Source organism: Epinephelus fuscoguttatus, linkage group LG3 (assembly GCF_011397635.1).
Source record: "Epinephelus fuscoguttatus linkage group LG3, E.fuscoguttatus.final_Chr_v1".
NCBI classification, from domain to species: Eukaryota; Metazoa; Chordata; class Actinopteri; order Perciformes; family Serranidae; genus Epinephelus; species Epinephelus fuscoguttatus.
The window spans coordinates 45098792-45123396 of record NC_064754.1 but is presented as its reverse complement, the minus strand read 5'-3'; the positions used below and the strand labels follow the sequence as shown (position 1 = coordinate 45123396).

The window sequence follows — 24605 nt, the reverse complement described above, 5'->3', positions numbered from 1 at the left end:
TTATATTAGGAGGCCACATTTTCCTGACCGAACCCGACCCGAGTCTGCGACAATTATAACCGAGGCCATCCCGAACACTGTACACACACTCAATGGAGCGGAGCCTGTGTTGCGTTCAGGCGTTGTCACATAAATAACAAAATCCAGCCCTTGAATAGGCCTTAGCACAACACAGCAGTATGCCATACGCCAATTAGTAGCTAGTTCCTAAAATGGACAGGCAGAGCTACTTGCTGTAGCTCTGGCTGAGGGTGAGAGGCTGTTAGCAAATAGGTTGTCGGGCACAGGGAACAGAGATCTGTGTGGGGACACGAGACCTTAAAAAATGAGTGTGGATCATGGGGAGTACCATCAGCTTGTCCAGGAGCTGGCTTTGATGATCCACTGTGCCTCCTAAATGAATACACTGAGATCCCTGAAGTTTAACTCACTTGGAGTTATTCTGTTACTATTAAGTATTCCCTTTTTTTTTTTGTTAACTGTGTCGAATAACTGCCCTGTGGTTGTATGCCTCAGCCCACCAGTCAAGATCCTCTTACAGTTTATATCAATGTCTGTGAAAACATGGATGCTTAACAGACATCTTCCCCCTGGCAGCACAGAAGATCTATACAATCAGCACTGTTTCAAGATTAGTTTCACCAATTCAGTATCTGACCAAATGTCTCACCTTCTGTTTCTGGGATATGACATTGAATAATGGCCAGAGAAGATACAAGAGAAGAGAAGATACAAAATGTCATCATTTCATCATTTATTCCTATTAGACATTTGTGTGACGTTTTAATAAAATTAGCATATGAACCCGAGTTATGGCCAAAAACATATTTTGTGAGGTCATGCAGACCCTGACTTTTGATCTTTGACTACAAAACTCTAATCAGTTTATTGTTCAGTCCAAGTGGATGTTTATGTCAAATTTGAATAAATTCTCTCACTATGTTCTAGAGATGTCGTATTCACAAAAATAAGACCAACAAGGTCACAGTGACCTTGACCTCTGACCACCAAAATCTAATCAGTTCATCACCGAGGCTAAGTGAATGTTTGTGCCAAATTTGAAGAAATTCCCTCTAGCTTTTCTTGAGAAATTGACTTGAAGAGAATAAGATGGATGTAAGATCACAGCAACCTTGAATTTTGAACCCTGACCATCACAATCTAATCACTTCATCCTCAAGTCCCAAGTTAATCTTTGTGCAAAATTTTAAGAAATTCCCTCACTCATTCTTGAGATCTCGTGTTGTTCAGAATGACACAGACAAGGTCACAGTGACCTTGAAGTTTGACCTATGCACACCAAAAACTAGCTCATTGTTAAATCCAAGTGGACATTTGTGCCAAATTTGAAAAAAAAAACCTTCAGATGTTCTTCAGATATTGTCTTCACAAGGATGGGATGGACGAACGCACAGAAGGAAAAGACAGAAATAAGATAGAAAGAAATATAAAACCTGAAAACATAATGCCTCCGGCCACAGCTATTGCCGGCATGGAGGCATAACATGTTAAAATGGCATAAAAAATGAAGTACATTTAACAAGGCCAAACATACTCAAACAAACTCATTTGATATGCTTGCTCAACAAACAATAGCCTCATAGTAGACTAGTCTAGCTTATTTGATGTGTTTAACACTAAAGCAGAGGTTACATCAGCAGGAGTCTCTGACATTGTCAGAAAACCTGTTTCTGTGCAGACAGTCCAGGCTGAACTGGATGGCATCCCTGTTGTCAACACATTTGATTTTTTTTGTACCTGCCTACAATACAGATATTTAAAGAACTTCTGTAACGACATAATTGTTTGATTAGTAACTGTAACGTAATTACTGAATTGGGAACAGTAACGTGATACATTACTGTGTTACAGACATCTGTAATGTGATTACAGCACCCAACACTGATAATTGTTTGTAATTGGTGGTCACTCGCTACACAAAGTACTGACAGTTGAAAAAGTGTGTGTGTGTGTGTGTGTGTGTGTGTGTGTGTGTGTGTGTTATATACAAATGACATAAACATGTCATATGCTACATGTAAGATAATGAAACATGAGACTGTGCCCTACATTCAGTCACTGTGTGGGCCAAAGTCTATCGCATACATTTCAATATCTACATGCACTGCTCTCACATTTAAGAGGAATGCAACAACGTACATATGCACATTAGCTTACACACACACACACACACACACAGACACACACAGACACACACAAACACACACAGACACACAGACACACACACTTGAGGTGGATCACAGAACCTAGGCATCTCTGATAACAACCTCATCTATATTTTAACCATTTTACTGTTTGTATGTGTGTGTGTGTGTGTGTGTATGTAAGTCCAGGAGAGGTTATGCTGCCTAATGTGTGCAGAGGAGCAAGCTGACAGCCTTTTAACAAACTGCGAACAGAGGGCCAGGCAAATATAAATTTAGATTTCCATAGCACATTTCATACCTAAAGGCAACCCAAACTGCTTCACAGATTACGCAGGTAAAAGCCCAAAAAACAAATGAAAGAAACAATAAAAGCTAGCAAGCAAAATCACATAGAATAAAAACAACTGAACAATCTATCAAAAGCACACATAAAAAACTATGATACAAACCTAACAAACAAATTTGATTTAAAAGAAAATTAATTAAAAGCAATGGTACACAGGTCTACTAGGGATGTCCCGATCTGATATTCGGATACAAGAACACAGCACTGAGTGAGTGAGTGAGAGGAGGAAGGGCTTTGTGGGCACTAAACATGTCAACTGGATGTCAGAAAAGAGAGCAAGAAAGTGCAGGAAAAGGATCATTTTATCCTATTAGACATTTGTGTAAAATGTTGTCATACCTAGAGTATGCAGTCTTGAATAACTGCCAAAAACATGTTTTGTGAGGTCAGTCATTGAATCAGTTCAATCCAAGTGGACATTTGTGCCAAGTTTGAGGGAATTCCCTCATGGCTTTCTTGAGATATTGCGCTCATGACAATGAGACAGAGGTGAAGTCACAGTGACCTTTGCCTACCAAAATCTACTGAGTTCATCGTTGAGTCCTAGACCCAGAAGTACCTCAAGAACTTAAAAATGTTCTTGAGGTACTGTGTTCACAACAATGAAGTGGGAAAATACAATGCAGTTGGAAGAAGACAAGTAGACAAAAACAAAGCCCATTAAACTATATGAGCACATATTTGAGGACTATAACATGAACAAGGCCTTCTGCCATACCCTCTTAAACAATCACTGATTATGCAAGTACAACCTTCTGTAAAGGTAGATTATGCTTGTATGTGTGTGCATGACAGAAGAAATGTTAACTAATTTATTACTAGTGTGATAGGCTTTGGTAAAAAGATCTTCGGGGCGCCGGTGGCTTAGTGGTAGAGCAGGCGCCCCATTTACAAAGGCTGTTGCCGCAGCGGCCCCAGGTTCAACTCCAGCCTGTGGCCCTTTGCTGCATGTCACTCCCCCTCTCTCCCCCTTTCACACTTGCTGTCCTGTCCATTAAAGGCTGAAAGGCCCCAAAAAATATCTTTAAAAAAATCTTCATTTTTTTCTCTTTCAGTTACTAAAACTTTCTGAGCAGGAGTTTGTTGTTAAACCAGCAGCCTAAACGTAGGGAAAACTACTCCCTCGCTAATCCTAGGGTCTGTGCCGAACGTGTGTGTGTGTTCCTGTGAACAAGCGTGGGTGGAAGGGAATGTGGTCACAGCCGCCCCAAATCAAAAACATCCAGAGTTTGTGCGTGTGTGGGGACTGAGAGTCAGGGGTGAGAAGAAGCACAAAGAAGTGACAATAACAAAGTGCACATGAGAGCAGAAAAGAGAAAGGGAAGGGTTTGAAAGACACAGTCTATTAAAAAAAAAACTGAGGGAGTCAGTGAAATAAGCAAGTAATGAGTCAATAACAGCATGCCTGTGATGTCATGGGTGTATGTCTACGTCACACTCTGTGTGTGCGTGTACATACTGGTGAGTGTCAGCTCCATGCCAGATCAGTGGTTTAAATATAGCACTTGGGCAACAGTCCCAGCTGACATTAACAATGCTTTAGCCACCAAGACCCATCTACACTACATTAGCGCTGTGCTAACACTGAAACCAGAGAAGAAGTGAACAGAGGGAGGAGGAGAGGAAGGGAGGGAAGAGAGGAAAGGAGAGAGAGGGAAGGCCTCGGATTCATGAAAACTCAGCCGCCCACACTCCGGCCTCTGCTGCCAAGAGTTGAGCAGGACAACAGTGTGTGTGTGTGTGTGTGTGTGTGTGTGTGTGTGTGTGTGTGTGTGTGTGTGTGTGTGTGTATGAGAGACATTCCTCTGCGAGGTGGATGCCAAGGAGCGAGCAGAGCTGAAGACAGACTGTCCTGAGCTACTGTGTTTTAGTGGAACTAACGAGCCCCTCACTGTGCACCTCGGCCTTGCAGCTGTAAACTTGTTAGCGATTAGGTAATCGGATCTGACTGGATGTTTTGTCAGAAAGTACAAGTCACAATTCTGTTTTTAAGCAACATCGTGGCCCGTTGGTTCAGAGACACGTGCCTGTAACCGAAAGGTCACAAGTTTGATCTTCACAACAGCCCATGTGCGTCCATCAAGATCTCAACGGAGATCCTCAAAGGAACCTGCCTGCTAACAAAAACACGGTGAAAACATGACAGCTGCTGGTGAACATGCTGTGTTTGTTTGTGCCCTTAGATAACAAGCCAAGAGCAGACAATGTCACATAATGTTAAGGTATTGAATACAGTCATGATGAGGTTTGACAGCAGACCTCTTTTTAGCGATAGAAATCGTTGACAAATGTCAGATTTTAGTGTCACTCACTCAGTATCAACATGCAATTTTAGACTCAGAATTGTGTGCTGACATTCAAGAATCATAAATTACAATAACAAGAATGCACATAAATCTCTTCACCAACAATGACCTCAACACACCCCAATGCAACCCAGGTGTTGTATCTTATGGTGTGGCCCTGTTACTGCCATCACTAACCCTCTCTATACCAACACATGTAATGATCAAGCTCACACCTGTTGTCTGTGAGTTGTCAAATGTCTACAAAGATGAACGCACCTCTAATGCAACGGTCATCACAGACTGATGATATCTAAGGGACTTTATCAGAGGCTACAAATATTTTCCTTGAGCCTCCTTGAGTAACTAGTGAAAAACTATGACCCTACCCTCACCATAAATTAGTCATTAGATTTTTAAAAAATATAAAAAAAATATTTGACATGCCAACCCCTTTTTGCATCACTCCAACCCTCCTCATTAGTTAGCAGTCCCTAACAGTGCGAGATTTTTGAAGGATTTCTCTGTTTATTTCTGGTGTTCTAATGATTGAGTGGTCCAGTCCATATGAGATTGAGTCATGATTAAAACTCATGCAGAGCTGCTGCTGCACTGCTCTCTCCTGTGCAGAAAGAAAACAACTATTTATACTATCAGGGGAGGGCGATGTTATTTCCCCTATTCAAGTATGGGCTGACAAACCTATCAGTGCCTTGCATTTAACAACATTGACACTTTAAAGAAAAGACTGTTGATGCTAATTTATGAATAGAACTGACTAATTCTGAACTATTCACTAATGGTCTCATCTTAAAATTCCTAGACTGTTTAAGATGAATGTATGTATATGATCTATAGCTCAATTCTGTTGATAGTACCACTGCAACAACATGTGGATAAATTTTAAAAACAAAAAAAAGTCTTTCTTCAACTTTCTTTTTATTGTCTTATCTCCAACAGTATCACAAAGTTACATGTCCTGGAAGATTTCAATGTCAGACAAATAAAGAAAAAAAAGAAACAAGAAAAGGAAGAAATGCCAGTCAAATATTATGTGTTTATTGAGCATTAAAACAAGGGATAGGCAGGCTAATTAAAGAATGACATCATCAAGGCATGCAGATTTATGTTTCATTATAAAGTAAGCTACTTTTGCTTGTACATTATATTCCAAATAAAATGAGTTCCATCAATAGACTCACATGCATAATAATTCATTCATTCATTTTCCATAACCGCTTATCCTGGTACAGGTTTGGGAAGGTGCTGGAATAGGTGGGTTACACCATGAGCAGGCCACCAGACTATCACAGGGCTGACACAGAGAGACAGGCCCCTTTTACAATGCCTGTTCAAGGCAATGAATACCACCCCATTATGCCGCCGCACCGTGCTGTATATAAGGTATGATAACTGAATAGGGGGACAGGTGTCTCACCTATAAGCTGTCATGGGAGATTTTAACAGTGCCAAAATAATGTGTGTATTAACAGAACAGCCGGAAGAAGAGGACCATGGGCAGGATGGGTGTAATGTTTTGATGATTCAAGAAGTAACTGTTCGCAACAAGCAGCGAACTCAAAGAGGTCCATAAATGTCCACAAATTGGGAAAACAATGAGGTCCAAGAGCTCCTTACCCTCAGCAGAGGATGAGGTCAGCCGCAATATGACAGGGATGCTAAATGATTGTTATTGTCATGTAATGCCATTGTTACTGTTTTTAAAGTGCATATGTTATATGTCACACTAGAGGCAGACGCTGCTGTGTTACATGTCATGCTCGTCATGCCTCTTTTGCTTCCGCAATGCTGGCATGCTGTCTAAAATCATACACCTGTAATTGTTTAATTCGGTATAAAAATGCAAAGGAGGAATAAAGAAGGGGCTTTGTAGTGGCCCTATAGCGCCATCTCTGTGTAAAAAGGGATACAGACAACCACTGATGTTCACATTCATACTTGCAGGGAACTTAAAGTCAACAATTAACCTAACCTACATGTGTAGGTTAGGTTAGGTGGACTGTGGTAAGAAATCGGAGTACCCAGAGAAAACCCACACTGACATGAGGAGAACATGCAAACTCCACATAGAAGGGCCCCAGCCAGCCGGGGGGTTCAATCCCAGAACTCTCCTATTGTGAGGCGACAGTGCTAACCACTGCACCACAATATATTAGCCTATGTTCATTGTGTTTATCTTACTATATAATGACGAAAACTCTGTCTGTGGGTGTGTGGGTGTGTCTGTTCCACGTTTTTCTACACACTGACTTGGTCAATCCATGTGAAACTGCACATAGGCATTGAGGATTGGCATAGATAGACAAAGCTACTTTTTCCAAAAATTACATTATTAGTATATTCTTTTACAAAGTCGATGCATTCACCCCACGAGTTACTGCGCACGCGCGTTGATATATGTATCCACCTCAAACGGACATCAGCTGTAGCCGAGCAGCGGAGTTACACTGTGCACGTGCATTAATATATGCATCCACTTCAAACAGACATCATCTCAGCTGCAGCCGATAAAGGTAGATTTATTAATTACTTAATTACATTTACACTGCTAAAACGTGCACAGTGATGTCACACTGACAATCTAACCAATTGCAATGTTGTGTAGGTATATATGTGCGTAGGAAGTTGCCCCATACCCCTCAACTTTGTGTGTCTGTGTGTTCGTGAGTGTAGCTAGGGGAGACCGGGGTCAATTGTTAAGCAGGGTCAGTTGTTATGCCAACAGAGGGCGAGGGACGAGCTCGCTCGCTCGACAGAAACACCAGAACAGCCAGCTACACTATAATGAAAGGGAAGCCTGAACCAACCTCAAACAGACATCAGCTGTAGCCGAGCAGCCAAGTTATACTGTGCACACCCGTTAATATATGCATCCACCTCAAACAGACATCATCTCAGCTGCAGCCGATAAAGGTAGGCTTATCTTATCTTAATATATAATAACGAAAACTCTGTCTGTCTGTCTGTCTGTCTGTGTGTGGGTGTGTCTGTTCCACGTTTTTCTCCTCACTGACTTGTTCAATCCATGTGAAATTTGGCACAGTGGTAGAGGGTCATGGGAGGATGTGAATGAAGCAATATTACATCAACTGGCCAAAGGGGGGCGCTATAGCAACCGACTGAAATTCCAAACTTTGAATGGGCATATCTCATGCCCCGTATGTCGTAGAGACATGAAACTTTGCACAGAGATGCCTCTCATCATGAGGAACAAATTTGCTTCAAGAACCCATAACTTCCAGTTATATAGATTTTCTGCCATTTTAAATTTTTTGAAAACTTGGTAGATAAGTAGAACAGGATGCCTCAAGGTGACTGGAGAAATTTAACTCTAATTGGCAACTGGGTGGCGCTATAACAACAGAAAAATGCTTAAAAATGGCTAAAATGCGACCGATCGCTGTGGCTCCCCCTGTGGCCGAATGTTTTTTTTTTCTAATTTTTGGTATGACTAAATCATGGTATGGTATGCTGTACATAATCACGGAAACTGTCAGCGTGCCATTCTGTCAGTCAGTCAGTCATTCTACCAGTGCGCCCCACTTTAAGTCAGTACAACATATAAACACTTTAACTATCTGCCTTTCAACGTGCTACCTCAACTACTAATGTACAGTTTTAGCCCACTAACTATCCCACTATTGGCAATGGTACCACTGTACTTTCAATGAAGCAATCGCACTATCAAATTCACAAAAACTCTGACTTAAGCTAACTATTTAATCTGCAATTTCCTATGACCTGTATCCCAAACAAAACTGTACATGGGCAACTGTGCACTCAGTGGGTATGGACTAGTATATAAATATTTGTAAATATACATGCAGGCCTATCTGGCTCTGTGTGCCGACTTAAAATGAAATAATTTACCTTCGCTACGGGTCTTTTCTCCTGAAAATTTCAACATATTTTGAATATTAGAACATATGGAAATTTAGGTCTATTTTATTACAATTCAACGTGTGCTTAGAAGAAATTATTCTCACCAGATATTATGACCTGAGAGATATAAATATGTTGGACTTCCAACAGATTTCTCCCGGTGGAAAAAAAAACTAATTACAAGATAACAGAAACTCTGAACCCAAGCTGACTAATCAGAGTTCTTGTGGTCCCCACATGGTACCTCTGTAATCGCCAAAGCCCTGACATGTTACATTTTCTGAGCAGGAGCACTTCAGCTATGGCATATATGCATGGGCTCTGTGGCTACGCTGCAACTCCTTACTGCTCCTTACTCCTTACTTTTTGTCCACAACAACAAAGGCATGTCTGACATATTTTTGCTTTCTGCCAATGTCTGTAAAGGTCTGCATGGAGGTCCGTGCATATATGCATATGAAGCATGAAGTTTATGACCATCTAGCCTGTATGCTCTGATTGCACAGGTGTAAACACGCCATTTACACAGACAGTCAATAGAGTATAAACAGACCTATGCACATGCATGTCCACCCCGCTGGATATTTGGTCCTTAAAGTTTTATGTACCCTTCATGACATGAATATTTTAGACTGATAAACAGTGACTGACAGAGAAAACGAACGCTTGACTCAGCTTTGTCGTAGGTCTAATGAGGAATTAATAAATATGTAGTAAATTACTTAACTTAATTAGTTAGGTGAGTGTAAATAATGCTGGTTATGTGGAAGTGTTTGTGTTTATGTAATGGACAGAAAGCTAACAACACGCCCTCAATATTACCCAAAGGAACTATAATTATCGGCTTTAACAATGTGCCTGTAAGGCAACACGGTCTGCTTTTCAACCATTATATCACCCATCTTGCCCATCACCTTGACTTACAGCATTTGGTGGACTACTTATCCAAAGTTTGTACAGTATCAAGAGTGCAGAAGTGAATGAATCACTGACTATCTCAGTATTAGTGTAATGTGATACAAGGTGGCCTGTTGTTTCACAGTTGACCAGACAATTACATGTTTGGAAGTGTCCATCTTGTGTAGGTGAATATCAGCAATGACTATATCCCACCTCACTATCTGGCTCTATGAGGTTATACTGGAAATATCACACCCCCAGGTACACTTAATCTGAAGCCACTACTTTGAATGTTTTGTTGTTTGCTACAATACTCCTTGAATGATGTCCAAGAAATGGTGGGAAGACAGGGCAGGCTCCCAGTGTCTTCTTTTCCCTTCTCAATAATAGTTAGACTACAAACACAAACACACGCTTTCCATAATTACAGGCTTGCCCCTGCCACAATGTGGGTGTGTCTGAGAACCATTAGACACCAGCGCAGTGTACTGGCATGTATATGACACTACCAAACACTCAGGAATATGACAAAAACAGCAACAGTGTGGACCATGCAAGTCTATTATTTCCAATGTATAACTATAATCTGACAGAGCTGCATAACCAATTTGTCAAACACTGTCTTGCTACCTTTATCTCTTAGAAGCACATCAAATTTCATCTATTTAGCCTACTTTTTGCTCATTGTAGAAATTCCTGACATTCTTCAAACTGACCATATTGGCACAGCAACCACTACAACAGCACACATACAACACACCACAGCCAAAGAGTCATTTGTCCCATTTTAGCCTAATATTGTGAAGTCTTAAAGGGACATTGTGTAACATTTTCAGTTGTTTATTGGCAAAAATTGATGTCTGCATTCATAAATATGTCATCATTGGTGTACTACCTCCACCAATACAGTAATCTGACTTATTCTCGTAAAAGGAGAATTTCGGATTTGTTTGTACATTGTGCCGGTAAGTCGTCTGGGGGGTTCCATAACATTTCACCATCTTGAGAATACATCTGCTAGCAAGGGACATACAGCCTCCGCCTTCGGCGTTTTCGTTGAGAGCCAGGCCAGCGCTGCGTGACTGAGAAGCCGAAGGAGAGGAGCAGAGGCGCATCGCTACTGCTCCGGCAAATTTGAAAGCCTGCACTACTGCAGCATAACAAAGTCCCACTCTTTGAGCATAATGCAGGATCATGCATATGCAGCATCAGTACTTAAGAAAGTACAAAAGTATCAAAAGGCAACGTGACCGGCGAATTCAAAAAATGACGGTCAACATCAGGGTAGCTTTTCCCAGGAGGAAAGAGCTGCTGAAGGAGAAAGGTAATGCAATCACAGGCCAGCACCGCTAACAGCTATTAGCCACTGTTAGCAACGCAGTGATGCGAGGAGAGGGATGAGGTGTGTGAGGCTGAGCCACTTGTCAGTTGTCAAAAGACAAGACGTGATTGGTTTGTTTCGATTTACACCCGCCCCAACAGTCCTACGTTGTAAACACAGCCAGCATGGTGAGGAGGGGGTCTGTCAACTTGCATCGTGTGTGTCTGTGTAGGAGCCTGAATGAATACTCCATGAAGTATTAGATGACATGGTTTCATCAATGTTATCATAGCTTTTTGGTACACAGCGGCTTCCATTGTTGCAATTCACGTTTGACACAGTGAGGCACTAGGGTGCGCTATCCATTTGAATGCAATATATGATTTTAACGTTAGATGGGAAAAATTCCTACACACTGTGGCTTTAAAGGTGAAATGTGTCAGATTTAGGGAGAATTTGGTGGCGTCTAGTGGTGAATTGCAGATTGCAACCAGCTGAAAGTTCTCCTGGTTAAAACTCCTTCAGTGTTCAATGTTCAGGAGGTTTTTTTTCCCACCAGAAGTTGAATTATCCACAGAGGATAACAACAAGGACAACAAATGAACCAGGTGATTGAAACCGCTAGAAACACTGAATAAAGCAGTTTCAAATTACAACTCAGGCGCTGCTAATTGCAGTTGGGATTCTTACTACAGTGGCTAAAGCCCAGTCTACACTATGCAATTTTAGGTCACCCCAAACTAAAGACGACCAACGTGAAGGAAACATGACAATATTTTTGGTCGTGGCTCTAAAACGGTGGTCCTAGGTCACACAGGGAGAAACGTTCAAGAATGGTTGTTGTCACAGTCTTGCGGTCAAAAACAGCCTGGGATAAAATTCTGACAGTGTGACTGCTGTCACCACCCACGTCTACTAACCAACCAATAGAAATGTAGCATGAAATGACACACTGGCGCTAACCCCAAACAAACAGACAGACAGACAGCAGCTTGCCATGGAGGAAACACATGCTAAAAGAAATGTGTGGGATTCCAGCACAGAGGAAAACCTTGTTGAGCTGTGGCAGCAGAGGCCTTGCCTGAAGGATGTGTCGCATAAAGAGGGACAAGGGAAAGGGACAAGGGAGGAATTAGCGGTGGAGTTGCACCTGCCAGGTGAGAAACCTAGCAGCTAGCAAACACACAGGCACACTGCAGTATATAGTGCCCACAGATCTTGAGGGTATTTAATAATGTGACCCTCAATGTTGTACTTCACAGCTAGTAATAAAGTAAAAGTAATAACCCGGGCAGTATCCTTGCTCACTCAGTGTGGAATGCTATTGCATCGTATGTTGCAGCCTGCGATTCAGGAGGCATTGTCAACGTACAGTCTGCATACATCAAACCTGATCTCGTGCCCAAGTTTATTAGATCCATGTTGTACAGTGAAGCTTTAGGGCTGCAACTAACGATTATTTTCATTGTCGACTAATCTTTCGATTATTTCTTCAAATAGTTGACTAATCATTTTATCAAAAAATTTGTGAAAAAGTTGAAAAATATTGGTCTGTCTCTCCCAAACCCCAAAATTATGTCATCTAATGTCTTGTATCATACTCACGCCAAAGGGTTTTAGTTCACCGTCATGGGAGAGTGTGTAAAGCTGCCAATATCTGAACGTAAGAAGCTGCAACAAGAGTATTTTGAGGTACTTTTATAGTACTTCTCTATGAAAAATGACTCAAACCAATAAGTCGACTACTGAAATAGTCACCAATTATTTTTATAGTCAATTAGTTATCGATTAATCGATTAATCATTGCAGTCCTTTGTAGCTTGCACTAAACTTTTAAGATTGTTAAAATCTCACGGTTCGTAGGAAACTTTAGGTGAAAAACGCTAATGGCCCAATGTGTAGCCAGTGTTAGGTTTGTCCGTTCTGGGTTTTGTCGTAGAAACTTGGCAATGCAACATGGCGATCTCCATCAAGGAGAATCCAGTCCCTATGTAGATGTAAACAGCTCATTCTAAGGTACCGAAAACTAGGGGTGGGCAATATGGATGAAAAGTATATCACAATATAGTTGGTTCATACTGATCGATAACCATAATTATCGATAATTTTTTATAACCTATTTAAAATAAGGACCAGGAGAAAATAAATAAATTTTAACACATTTATTTTAAACTCAATAGCTTTCTTCTGATTTCAATCACAACCATCAGTCAATGCACACGAAGGAAAATGTAATGTCAACACAACCATTAGAAAACACTCAAATAAATGACCATACACAAGATGGTATAAAACTACTACTCATCTATTTCCTCGCTATCCACACTCATTCTTGCTACTCACTCCACGCTGTGTTGTGTTCAGTGTTGCCAGATCCTGGGAGAGAAACAAGGAACCAGGACCAGCAACCAAAATTACTTTACAAATACATTACATTTACTAGCCGACCAAAAACGTGGAAAGAATAAATGAATGAATGAAAATGAAAGTAAAGAAGTTGCATATATCGAGCCATTTTACTTTCACTGTAACAGTGCTGGTATGCTGAACAAGATCTGAATCATGAGTACATATTTCACACAGAATCTGAATCTGCACACTGCCTTTGAATCGTCCCCCTCTTGAAGTCAAATCTTTTAATCCTCCTCGTTCAACAAAGCTTTATTGTATTCTTTACATATTTTGCCCACTTGTTAGCGAAATAGTTAAAGGACCTCCATTAATCACCCAATTTAAATGTGAAGTCTCACTGACTGACCATCACCTATGTGTATGCAGAGAAGGAGAGGGGTGGAGGGAGCGGAGCTGTGAAAACATCCTGCAGTCCGACATACTATCATGCATTTAAATAACTTATTAGACAGATATAGAGAAAGGCGATGTTTAGAGAGCAAGCCCAAATAAGCAACTCCACTTTAGAAACAAGCTCAAAAAACAGCACCCCGCGACTTTACCAAAAAACAGGCCAAAAGTCATGGCTTATAAGCGGACCTTGTGTTCACATACGAGGATGGCGCAATCAAACCTGACGCTGTTAGCTGTTTGCGTGACACTGTTGCTAGGTTACCAGGGAGCAAGTGAGTGTGTTCATGCAACCAACCTTGCACAGCCCGACTCCGAGGGTAACTTGTGCGGTTTTTTGTCATGTTTTTCCCGACAGAATACAGTAACATTATCGAACATTATATCGAACATTTTTTCTATCGACACGGTTTATCACGAGACAATATGTTATTGTTTTATTGCCCACCACTACCGAAAACACAACAATTCTCATCTTCAGGTGATTATACACTAAGAAAACATACTTATTTATTTTATATCTGCCAGTGTACCCCCCTAAATCCTACACAACGGACCTATAGATCATGATATGAGCATTTTTGCCATTGTGCTCATCTTTTATGTGTTTGTTCAACCGTCTTCAAACACACCTTCTAAACACAGTATACTTCCAAAAGTCTGTAACATAACCACTACAGATTGTGGGGTGCATGTGTGTAGTTACATTAACAGCATACTTGGCTTTCCTAGAATGCCTGCTTCTGCAGTGACTACATACAGCCATCTAGCTGCAGCTCTGTTCCTCAGAGAAAACCGGGATGAGGGATGGCAGACTCTTCTCATTCCATCTTCTTAACAATTAATGCCTAAACAATACCAAGAACTTACAATGTAGCATAAAAAACACTGAGCTCTCTGTCATTTAGCTAATGAATGCTGTGTGGACACATCTGAGGTGTTACCACCAGAGAGGGACAGAGAAGAGGGATGCCGCTATGTCTTTTAGCAGTAATCCCTTCATTCTCTGAGCATTTGTTGCCGGCCATCTAATGGGCCATTCTGATTAATGTCCACAAGGGCTGCTGGGAGGTCCTGCACTATTAAAATCACTGCTGCTCTCTCAAGATGTGGCTGGTCAGGCTTGCGTGGTTCCTAAATAACGACTGAGGCTGTCTCAGAAATTAAAGACGTTCTGATTTTGCATTTCAAAGGGGGAGAAACTGGGCTCATTGCAGAAACAAAAGGGACAACAATGCTGACATTCCCAACATGTATCCTTTGGTCTTTTCTAAAGGAAACTGGAGCTTGCCCACAGTAGACATGGTGTGAACGGGAGACACTACACAGTTCGCCCATGTCTAGCTCCATCTCTGTCATGCAAGCAGTGACTGCCAAACATCAGGAAATTTTCTTTGTAAACTACACAATCTGATCATGTAAGGATCTGATCTGCAAACCAAGATCCTCATAAGACAGCCATAAGAAACTGAACAATCCTCCAAATGTTGCCACTGCCCACTACCATCAGAGGATCACTGAAGCATTCCCATTAAATCTGGTGGGTCTATATGAACTACGTTTGACTGACAATATATTTACTAAAGCATCACTGAATTGTTTAAATTACATGCAGTTTTTTAGATATATGTGGAGCCTCCCTGTGAAATGTGTCACGTGAACACTTCGCATTAAGCTCCACAGTTATGAATGAATCTCCAAAAGTTACAGTATGAAAATGTTCAGTAACTATGTGGCAGCCAAGTCTGACCGCTGGGGACTTTCAGTGAAGAGGTGGCTGTGATTAGTTGTTTGCAACACTGTGAGGACTGATTTTGAGTGTGTGTTACAAAGGTTACAGAACAGGCTGGAGCGTAAACTGCTACTGCTTAGTGCAAGGACGTAATGTTGCAACGTTAATGCTGTCTGTCTTGCAGAACAGTTTGCACCCAAAAGCAAACAGCAGGAAAGGAGAAGTTGTTTTCATGCAAAAAACAGCCGTCCTCTAGAAGTTAGTTAAAACTTTCTGAAGTGAATATCTTAAGTTGGTTATTAGCAGTGCCTTCTAAACTTTCAGCCTTCCTTTGAGCAGAAAGCTCCACCGATCTTTCAAAACGATCTCATATCAGCTATCAGGCTTGTCTATCCCAAATCGTGTGGCATTTAAGCCCTAGCAGCCTTTTTTCTTCAATGAGTGGCTGAATGTCTTAAACAAAAGTAATAGTTGGCACTCTGGTTTGAAAAAGTGAAGTGTGTCTTTCCAAAGCAGTTGCCAGCGCTCAGTGAACGTGATTTCAACAAGTTTTCACAGCATTGAACAAGTAGTAGGAGTTGTGCAGCTTGCACCTTGATGGGGGTCCAAAATTTGGGGGGACAGAGAGATGGAGCAGAAATGAAAGACAGAGTGTGTGCTGAAGTGGATGCTGTGTTTATGTGGGTGAGGGGGGTGACTCCGGGCAGTCTCGACCCTGATTAAGAGCTCGTCCTTACCGCTATGAGCGTGTTATTCCTCTGTTCCGTGGATGAGGCAGAGTCCGGGTCCTGCTGCTTGCTCTGCGGCTGCTTGCTGCTGCCGCTGCCGCCGGTCGACTTCTTGGCCCTCTGCTCCAGACTCCGCTGGTACAGGCTGACCGTCTCTCTCCGCTCTATCTCCAGCTGCTCGGCGTGCGCTTGCTGGTACCTGTTCTCACAGTTTACGTGGTGTCTCCGGCAGCCCTCTATTCGCTGCCTCAGCCTCTCCACCACCGTGCTGTGTTTAGGTATGCCCACCGCCCCGGCGGGCACCACGCTCCCGGCGGCCGGGTTCATGCTGTTGTTGATACAGATACTGCCGTTGGGTCCGGCAGCGGGGGAGGCGAAGTCCCCCATCACTAGGCCGAGTGGCTGCTATTTTGGAAGAACTTTTGTCCCCGTCAAGCTCACGGCTACCACCGCCACCTTCTCCTCCTCCTCCTCCTCCGGCCACCTCCTCCTCCACCTCCACCACCTAGTGTCCTCTCCCTTTCTGTCCTACCCGATGAAGGGTCCAAAGCAGCCGGACAGCGGACCTACAACAGCCGCCGACGCGAGCAACAATCGGGGAGGTTTAAAGGTCTTCGAGCCTAGCAGTCATATGGTGAAGGGCTCGCGAGTGACCGTCTTTCCAAACAAACTGCTCCACAAAACACAGATAACACCCAGCCTGCGTGAGAGCAGAGGAACCCCCGAACTGAATTCAACAATAAAGCCGCTACCACGCTGCTAACAACTGCGCTGGAAAACCCAACAATACCGTGAAGGTATAAACGTTAGCAGGCACTCTACGGCCATATACACACAAACCGTCCCGCGGAGGAGCGGCAGCAGCAGCAACAGTCCACTCGCCGTTTTACGGTGTTGTCCTTTGAGAAAAAGTTTTGCTGTCTGAACCGAACGGGCTCCGGAGTTTCCCAGTTAACTTGCATCTCATATGGTTTTGGTTTGAAAGAAATCCCGGTGAAGATGTTGTTGAGTTAGGGGAAAGAGCACAAGCGCCCTAGGTAGTCCGGTTGTGAGGCAACGATAGTAGCCCAGACGGTGCAAAACGCGGATATGGGAAGCAGTGGCGGAAGTCTGTAGTCACTGGCTGCCGCCTGCCACCATCACAATAATCAGGTCCGCTTCTCCACCATGCCAGCGGAGTGATATCAGGACAGGAGTTGAGTAAAAACCAGCTAGAGGCTGTGAGGAGCCCGCTGATGGGCACTCCGAAAACCCGGAATGGAATCCGAAAGTATCCCGGAAAGGACCAAACTACGACCTGTCCTGTGCTGTGTTCATAGATTACGTCCCTTTACACCAAGTTAGCAATGCGGGACGAAAAAAACATCATCTAGTGAGTTATACCAAATAATAAGCTCATTTTGTCATTACCACGTTTCTCACATGGATCTGACTTATATAGGATGATTTGTTTTGTTTTTTTCAAACAAATAAAAAATACATTCAGAGAAAGAAATTCAAATGTAAAAACTCATTTCCTCTTATATTATTAATCACAAGCAGGTACAACTATACTACAGTAAAACTACTACTGTTTACACAAAGTACACATGGAGCACAACATAAATGGTTTACACTTTGATACTTACATTCTAGCTATCCAGTTTTTTGAAAGTAATGAAATGGAGAGACAATAAAGTGACTGACATTGATTACATCTCCCAACAGCAGTCTAGCAGTGGCTTCTGCTGGTGTACACCAACACTAGGGTTGTGAGAAAATATCACCATATTATGTTTTGTGATACTGTATCAACTCTCATAAACACCATACCAATTCTTAATTGTTTACAATTTTTTAAAAATTTGTTCACATACAGAGTCCTCCAAGCACCTGTATTTTTTTCTACTAAGAAAGCTAAATGTCAATTCTTTGCTTGGATTGCATTATTGCCTGTCATTGCATAGCAACTTTTCTTACTTTTTAAAATATTCTTATCAATATAATAGCGGGAATGTGCTGCCTCCAATCTATATCATAATTACTGCCTTGTTTAACATAAAGATTAAATATTGATGCATATAGAGGCCCATGTAGGCGACTCATTTAAGCAAAAGAAAACCAGCAGATCAGCAACAACAACAAATTGCAGGCCTACAGAAATAAACACAATAATAGAGAATTAATAAAGGCTACAAATGAAATAACATCACCACAGGTGTGATCCGGCCAGGAAATAGTGCAGCTTGATTAAGATGAACATATTCGATGGTAACTAACCAAAGGATCAAATTTGTTTTGCACAGTTGTGTACATTCATGAACTAATTATAGAGCAAACCTTTCATGACCTGGCTGTAAAAAAAACACTATGACACTATTATATTGACATAACTACTGATATTTTAATTACAAAGTTGTAGTGGCAAAGTGTTATACATACACATTAACCATAGACACAAAATAAAATTATTAATGAATTACAGGATATTAATACTGTGATATTACCTTTATTAACAGGGTATTATAATACTATAACACAGTTTGGGTTTAGTTGTGAAATGTCCTGAACTGCATTTTCAGGCCTGTATCATGTGTGAAAGATTACTGGGTAAAACCTGGGTGTGAAAGTGGTTATAGAAATCATACCAGCTACTTGTACTTGACATACTGTTGAACGCTTCACATACAAACATAATACCGATAGTGCATTACAATAATTGTAACGTAATTGTAATTGTAATTAAGGTCCATTATGGAATATCAAAGGGGATATATTGGCAGAAATGGAATAGGCTACAAGAGAGTGTTTACTTTAGTGTATAATCACCTGAAAATATGTTGTGTTTTTGTTACCTTAGAATGAGCTGTCTATATGGAGCAGGTCCTTGGGTTCATCCCAATATCCCTCCTCAGTTGATTGGACAGCGCAGTGCCACAGCTGATCGGACTGATCTGATACCTCCCAACGTCACTGGAGTTTCATAAAGAGTGAAGACAGATGACAGATTAAACTCAAATGTATCACTGCCATGTTTTATATTTTATTTGTTCTCTGATTCATCATTGAGTTAAAAATCTGAACAAGAAAAGGAAACACACGACTTTCTTCATTTATTAGAAAGACTGTTCTCTTCACGATCTCTTATTTCCGTCATCAACTTTAATTATGGATACAATCAAAGACAGAGTCCGTCTGTCAGAGGGTCTGTCTGTCAGCAAGAAACACTTTTACATCAGTGATCGTCATGTCCATTCAGTTTTACCTGAGGCTGATCATTCCTGAGCGTGGGGTTGATGAGTTACAGAATTTTAATTTTCCCTGATACATTTGACCTAATAAATTATTTCCAGCGTTCAAAGATATTGTGATCATATTCTGGGTTATTAAATAATGAACTCACAATCACAATATCAATAAATACAGAGGCAAATAATGAATAAATCATATAAACACATTGTATGACTCTGAACAGGACACAGTATCCAGGTTGTTGTTCATGTGCAGATGATCATTAGACAGAGAGAAAACATTGCTGCTCTACTACTGGTAACTTTATCTGTATCTTTATCATTATATATGTATATATAACATTATGTGTGTGCAGCAACAAACTCCATCAAACGTTTCTATAGCTGTTAATGAAGCCTCCTGACAGCTGATCCAGCTGTAAACATCTACCGCCGTCATTAGAAACAGACGTCGCTTCACGTGACGCATCAGAGGAAAGGACGTCTCATTTCTCGAAAGATATATCTCCTCGTTTCCTCTTCTCTCCTTGCGTCTCATCCTCGCACCTCGCTTTTTCACCTTCACTTCTTCTTCTAGGCCTCTTGCCTGGCAGTTCCAACCTCAGCATCCTTCTACCAATATATTCACTATCCCTCTTCTGAACATGTCCAAACCATCTCAGTCTGGCCTCTCTGACTTTATCTCCAAAACATCTAACATGAGCTGTCCCTCTGATGTACTAATTCCTGATCCTATCCATCCTCGTCACTCCCAGAGAGAACCTCGACATCTTCATCTCTGCTACCTCCAGCTCTGCCTCCTGTCTTTTCCTTAGTGCCACTGTCTCTAAACCAAACAACATCGCTGGTCTCACCACCGTCTTATACACCTTTCCTTTTAGTCTTGCTGGTACTCTTCTATCACACATCACACCTGACACTTTTCTCCACCCGTTCCAACCTACTTGCACGTTTCTTCACCTCTTTTCCACACTCTCCGTTGCTGTGGGCTGTTGACCAGAAGTACTTAAACTCCTCCACCTTCTATATTTCTACTCCCTGTAACCTCATCGTTCCACTTGGGTCCTTCTCATCCGCACACATGTATTCTGTCTTGCTACAGTTAACATTCATTCCTTTCCTTTCCAGGGCATACCTCCACCTCTCTAGATTTTCCTCCACCTGCTCCCTGCTCTCACTACACATCACAATGTCATCTGCAAACATAGTCTATGGAGATTCCTGTCTAACCTCATCTGTCAACCTGTCTATCACCATAGCAAACAAAAAGGGGCTCAGGGCTGATCCTTGATGCAGTCCCACTTCCATCTTAAACTCCTCTGTCACACCTACAGTACACCTCACCACTGTCCGACAGCTCTCGTAAATGTCCTGCACCACTCTAACATACTTCTCTGCCACTCCAGAATTCCTCATACAATACAACAGCTCCTCTCTTGGCACCCTGTCATATGCTTTCTCTAGAAAAATCGGCACCAGCACACTCCATTCCTCAGGCATCTACTCACTCTCCAAGACCTTGTTGAAAAACCTAGTCAAACACTCTATTGCCACCTCTTCTAGACACTTCCATACCTCCGCAGGTATATCATCAGGACCAACTGCCTTTCCACTCTTCATTCGCTTCAATTCCCTCCTCACTTCATTCCTACTAATCTTTGCTACTTCCTGCTCCACAATGGTCACCTCTTCTACTCTTTGTTCTCTCTCATTTTCCTCATTAATCAACTCTTCAAAGCACTCTTTCCATCTTCCCGTCACACTTGTGGCACCTGTCAATACATTCTATCCTTTCAATTCTATCCTTAATTACCCTAAACTGCTGCACGTCCTTCCCATCTCTATCTCTCTGCCTTGCCAACATGTATAAATCAGTCTCGCCCTCCTTACTGTCAAACCTATCATACAAGTCGTTGTAGGCCCTTTGTTCGGCTTTTGCCACTTCTATCTTCACCTTACGCTGAATCTCGTTGTACCCCTGTCTACTCTCTTCAGTCCTCTCAATCTCCCACTTCTTCTTAGCTAACCTCTTTCTCTGTATACACGCCTGCACTTCCTCATTCCACTACCAGGCCTCCTTATCTCCTTTCCTTCCAGATGACACACCAAGTACTCTCCTACCTGTCTCTCTGATAACATTAGCTGTAGGTGCTACAGTCTCACCTACTATGATTTTGCAGTCACTGATCTCCTTCAAATCACATCGTCTACACAAGATGTAATCCACCTGTGTGCTCCTACCTCCATTCTTATAAGTCACCCTATGTTCCTGCCTCTTCTGGAAGAAAGTATTCACTACAGCCATTTCCATCCTTTTTGCAAAGTCTACCACCATCTGCCCTTCTGTGTTCCTATCCTGCATACCAAACCTGCCCATCACTTCCTCATCACCTCTGTTCCCTGCCCGACATGTCCATTGAAGTCTGCACCAATCACCACTCTCTCACCTCAAGCAATATTCTGCATCACTTCGTCTAACTCACTCCAGAATTTCTCCTTCTCCTCTATCTCACATCCTACCTGGAGCATAACCACTAACAACACTGACCAACACACCTTTAATTTCTAGCTTCACACTCATCATCCTATCTGACACATTTTTCGCCTTCAGAACATTCCTAACAAACTCCTCCTTCAGGATAGCTCCTACTCCATTTCTCTTGCCATCCACACCATGATAAAACAGCTTGAACCCTGCTCTTGAGCTTCTAGTCTTGCTGCCTTTCCACCTTGTCTCCTGAACACACAGTATATCCACCCTCCTCCCCTGCATCATGTCAGTCAACTCTCTAGCTTTCCCTGTCATAGTCCCAACATTCAAAGTCCCTACTCTCAGTTCTAGACTCTTGCCTTTCCTCTTCTCTCTCTGCCTACGGACACGCCTTCCTCATCTCCTTTTTTGACTAACAGTAGTCCAATTTCCACCGACAACCTGTAGGTCAACAGCACCGGTGGCGGTCGTTGTTAACCCAGGCCTTGACCGATGTGGTACGAGAGTCATTTTCGTGATTTGCATGTTTGATTTGGCATAAGTTTTACATCAGATGCCCTTCCAGACACAGACCTCTGCATTTATCCGGGCATGGGACTGGCCCAATGAGAACGCTGGCTTGTGTCCCTTGGGGCTGCATTAAAAACGTCCTGAACATCTGGATCAGAAAATAGCTGGGCACACATTAGCAGGTGCTGGGCTAGCAGCCCATCTGCATCCTGCTGAACAGCATCGTAGAAACACTGATTTGTAACGTGAAACTGCTTTATTCAGTATTTTAACTGGTTTAAATCACCTGGTCCATTTGTTTTGGAGAAAAAGAGACCTCTGCAGATAATTTGACTCCTGGTAAAAACCTCCTGACCAATGAACACTGAGGGAATTCTAACCAGAATAAGTTTTAGCTAGTTACATGGAATGCAAGGATGAGATGCAAGGAGAGAAGAAACAAGGAGATATATATTTCGAGAAATGAGACGTTCTTTCCTCTGTCGCGTCACATGAAGCGACATCTGTTTCTAATGACGGCGGCAAATGTTTACAGCTGGATCAGCTGTCAAGAGGCTTTATTAACAGCTATAGAAACTTTTGATGGAGTTTGTTGCTGCACACACAAAATGTTATATATGTATATATACATATATATATATATAATGATAAAGATACAGATAAAGTTACTAGTTGCCATTGCCGTGTGTGAAATTTTGAATTGTTGCCGTTCTTGCTGGTAGCAGGCTGGTTGGGTTGCTGGGTCCTACGGGTGGTGGGTTACCGGGTGGGGCTTTCACCTTTTCCTCCAGTTTCACCTTGTACGTACTCTGTTGAGTGTTTTACCTGTGTGCCATCTTCGCTAACCGTATGTGTTTCTGTATGTATACTGCATGCTACTTTGCTGTGCTCTGCTAACCCCGTGTGCCTTTGTCTTGCAATGTGAGCAGTTGCATGACATGCTGGTGGTGGTGGTGAAACACCCTGACCTTCTCCCCTCAGTTCCCTTAACCTGTGGGTTTCTCTGGCAATTTTCCCCCCTATACTGGTAATGGACTTCCTAGAACCATTTTTAGAATTTTAAGATTTATTTTTGTAATGAATAAATGTATGTCTTAAGTAAAAGGCTTCCTTTTTAATAGGAATAAATGCTAAATTGATTGCTTTTGCATTTTAAATAAATAATTTATTATTGGCTTGAAACACATGTCTCTGCTCCTCTTTGTTCACCTAAGAACTTGTGTGGATATACTGAGTGTATACTCTCTGGGTGAAATTCCCAAAGTGGCATTGTCGGGTTCATGTAGTCTGGGTCTGGACAGAGGCCCTGGTTACATTAACATAGTGTTGTTAAAATGCACCACAGAAACTCGTCATGTTGCAGAGTGCATGTGACATGCACCACTACAACCACAAATTGTTGCCACAGGCCAAATTTATTGAGTTAATTTCTCAGAATTCAGATAAGATTCTGTTGTGAAATAACTGTCACAAAAAAATTACATGGAGGAATGACACAATTCTCATGTGTTGAATTAAATATTTTTCCGTTGATGAATCATGACTAAAACCATTTAAAGCAGCTCTTACCTTTCTTGCATTTCACACAACTCCCGCCTCCCTCCAATACCCATCCCCCTCCTCCTGCAACTCCACCTCCCTCTGAAGGCCTACTCCCCCCTCCTCCATCACGTCCTCATTATAGACGTAGCCGTTGGCATGGTAACGTTAGATACACAGAAGAGGAGAGTGAGTGTAATGTTACAACCAAGACAGTCAAACACAACCCCGGAGTTTTAAAACTCAACCGGAGTCAGTGATGACTGATGAGTTTTAGAATAAAGTTACAGTGCTAACGTTAGATAGTAGCGTTAATGTTACTAGTAAGTGGAAACGCATAAGGAAGACAATGTCAGTGTTTCAGAGGCTATGCTACAGTAGGCTAACGTTAGCCATTAGCAACTGGATGTTGTGTTGTCATATAACGTTATGAACTGAACTTCTTTATTTGTCATTATGTGCAAATGAAATGACACTTGGCACACCCCAAGTAAAACGAAACAAAACATTTAAAAACAATTTGTGCAACATATAAGAAAGAACATAGTAAGCAATAGTAAGATGAAAAGGGTCGACATTTCACAGTCAAAAACTCCACATCCTGAGAGCAGAACTGGGAGATCCTCTTCACATCACAGCACCATGAATTG

The 24605-nt window shown here is 41.9% G+C and overlaps 1 protein-coding gene across 1 annotated transcript in view; it reads right to left on the bottom strand.

Annotated features, from left to right (window-relative positions):
- Positions 1–17396, bottom strand: part of maml3 (mastermind-like transcriptional coactivator 3) — a 180164-nt gene extending 162768 nt beyond the window's left edge. Inside the window, exon 1 of the mRNA XM_049572807.1 lies at positions 16195–17396. Coding sequence (XP_049428764.1) covers positions 16195–16572 — 378 coding nt within the window. The 5' untranslated portion in view covers positions 16573–17396. The remainder of the gene's footprint in view (positions 1–16194) is intronic.
- Between the last annotated feature and the right edge of the window lie 7209 nt (positions 17397–24605).